This window comes from Austrofundulus limnaeus, unplaced genomic scaffold, assembly GCF_001266775.1.
Source record: "Austrofundulus limnaeus strain Quisiro unplaced genomic scaffold, Austrofundulus_limnaeus-1.0 Scaffold74, whole genome shotgun sequence".
In the NCBI taxonomy this organism is placed as follows: domain Eukaryota; kingdom Metazoa; phylum Chordata; class Actinopteri; order Cyprinodontiformes; family Rivulidae; genus Austrofundulus; species Austrofundulus limnaeus.
In genome coordinates, this window is record NW_013952476.1 from 1,812,618 (window position 1) to 1,815,504 (window position 2,887).

The 2,887-nt window shown below is 34.2% G+C and overlaps 1 protein-coding gene across 1 annotated transcript in view; it reads right to left on the bottom strand.

Moving 5' to 3' along the window:
- LOC106519272 (acidic amino acid decarboxylase GADL1) overlaps positions 1 to 2,887 on the bottom strand; it is a gene marked incomplete at its 5' end in the record, with an annotated part of 16,258 nt that overhangs the window by 5,917 nt on the left and 7,454 nt on the right. The window contains 3 exon segments of the mRNA XM_014010857.1: positions 130 to 246; positions 380 to 434; positions 1,935 to 2,014. Of these exon segments, the coding sequence (XP_013866311.1) occupies positions 130 to 246; positions 380 to 434; positions 1,935 to 2,014 (252 nt within the window).

Genomic DNA, 2,887 nt, shown 5'->3' on the forward strand with positions numbered 1-2,887 from the left:
GTATTAAAGTTACAATGAATGAATTTAATAAGAAACAAAGTATGCAGAAGTTGTTCGATCACAAACATACAAACACAAATAATAACAGTGATTTCACGTCATTAAAGTGTGAATGAATAATAAACTCACGTCCACATGCAGCCACAGGTTGTGCTTCTCACATATGTCGGCGATCTCATCGATGGGGTCAAACGCCCCAAACACAGTTGTTCCAGCCGTTGCGTTAACGAAGAACGGAACCGCGCCCTAAACAAACAAACAAACAAACAAACAAACAAACAAACAAACAAACAAACAAACAAACAAACAAACAAACAAACAAAGACTGAATCCTGCAGCTTGGACTTAATCAGTGCTTAAAACAGAGCTGCTCTCTCACCTCACTTTTTGCCAGCTCTATTTTCTCCTCCAGAGCAGAAGGAATCATCTTTCCCCTGAAAACACAAGACAATCGATGTTGTAAAAACACAGGGATGTAGTTTAAGATTAAAATYAAAGTTTATTAAAGTAAATTCTGCAATAGTTTTAAAATTGGAGGGAAAGTTGCATAAACAAAAACACATTTTACAGCAGTCAGACTAAAAAATTGGAAGTGCAGAGGGTGCTTCAGCACCCCCTGGTGGATACAAGAAAATTTGCATGTTTAAAATTGTTATTGTTTAAAAAAATGAAAAACAATCCCAACTTCATTACTACATTTGTTAAAATTCCAACATTATTTTGTTTTTAATGAAATTGAAAAAAATCTGATATTTGAAGCAGCTGAGTTTTATATATCTGTGAGCAACACTTTACAGCCACCTAAAACACAATCTTTTCAAGAAATGATAATATTTTGCTCATATCATCAGCTTTGTAACTCTGAAGATGCCAAAAGTTAAGGTTCTAATGTACAGATGTCCAAACAATAATCATGGGTGGAACAAAATGCTTTGTGAAAAGATACAACAGAACAACAACATTTTATTTCTGGAGTGTTTTGAGCATTGTTCTGACATTCTGAAACCACAGAAAAACAGGAGGAAAAGTTGAGGTTTTGTGAACAGATGTGTGGTAAATGGACTGTACTTATATAGCGCTTTTCTATCCATCCAGGACACTCAAAGCTCTTCACACTACAATCTGTGTCCTCATTTAGCCATTCACACAGCACTCTGTTAGGTCTCTACAAAGCTAACATGTACAATCATCTATGGAGACTAATCAGTGCCAATCACATTCATGCACTGATGGGACACATCAGAGGCATTGGGGTGAAGTGTCTTACCCAAGGACACAACTGAGACAGCTGGACGGGGGATCGAACCGGCAACCTTATGGTTCCAGGATGACGCCCCTAACCACACAGCCGCCCCKACTTGTTAAAATAACTAACAACAAATGTTTTTCTGATCAAACTTTAAGTTGTGAGTTTGATGTGATGGAAGTATGGGATGCTCTGGAGCCATAAATGGTTCAATAATGGTTTAATAAAACCATTTGATGACTGTCGACTAAATTCGTATAATCTTTTTATACATCTTTTTTTCTCCTAATCTTTAAAAACTGTTAAACATTATTAGCATCCACTCCAGTGTTGTGAAATGTTTGTAAATCTCATTATTACTATTTAAAAAAAAAAGGAATATTGCTGATTTGGTCAAATTAAATCAATTGTGTTTAAAGACGCAAACTTGACATACAGCTATAACTACACAGTTACTGTCTGTTAAAAATACATCATATTATATGCTGTGGTGGTGTTTTTATTTGTGTATTCTGGGTCATKCAAACTCTCCAACCCCTGACTGTTCACGAGATTCTGAGTGTAAGAATATTCATGTAAGACAAGTCTCCAAACTGCAAACATGGCTTTTATTTTATCCTAATTTCATACAAGAAAGAAACTAGCAAAAACAGAGGAACCAAAATACTAAATGTCAGAGTCAGTTTACCTGTCATCAGACGGCACAAGGTAAACATTCTTTGTACCAAAACCAAGCAGAGCTGCAGATTTAGATATGGAGTAATGACACTGAAAAAGAAGACAAACTCACATCAGTAACCATGTTTCTTTTTTTGGAAAATGTTAAAAGTTTTTTTAATTAGAAAGCAAATTGTTGTCACTTCATTGTAGAAATAAAAAAAAAAATCACAATTAAACCAAGAGGTAATGCTTTCATATAAGCAAGCAACAATATGTGTAAAAACAGAGCTGAACTGAACTARCACTCTGTTAATATTTCAACTATGTGAATAAAGTCAGATTTCACCATTCTGTTTCACTAATGTGTTCAAATAACTAAGTTTTAATTTGAAAATTTTACTCTATTTTTAACCAGACGTTTCTCATCATGAGCTAGGTCAGAACAATTTTCATTTTGATTTAAGTCATTCCTAAAGGTCCTGTCACACTAGACAACTTATGCTAACTTATGAACATTTTTAAAGACATCTACATTGAAGATGGAACTGAAAAAAAAATCAACAGGAAGCTTCTTTTTGACATGAACATGTGATTCAAACAAACTGGTCAAATATATAACTTTTATTAGCAATTTAGACATAAAAAGTATTCATGAGTTGGCATAAGTTGGCTAGTGTGACAGGGCCTTTATCAGAGTGAAGACATACACATGATTAAAAAAACTGCAGACATTAAAAAACATTTTAGATTTTAAGGTTAAATATGTACAAGTTCAAATATACACACACACAGTTACATAATTCTCTAAATAAATTGTGATAAAGGTTTTAAAATGTTTTTTTAAATATACTTGGCATGACCTATTGACTTCACATTAGTGATTATGATCAACTGCAGCTTGTAGTTCTCTTCCAGCATGAAACAGATGTGTTGGAACCATAGACCTGAATATAGATCACTAGACTGAGCCCCGCCCATACC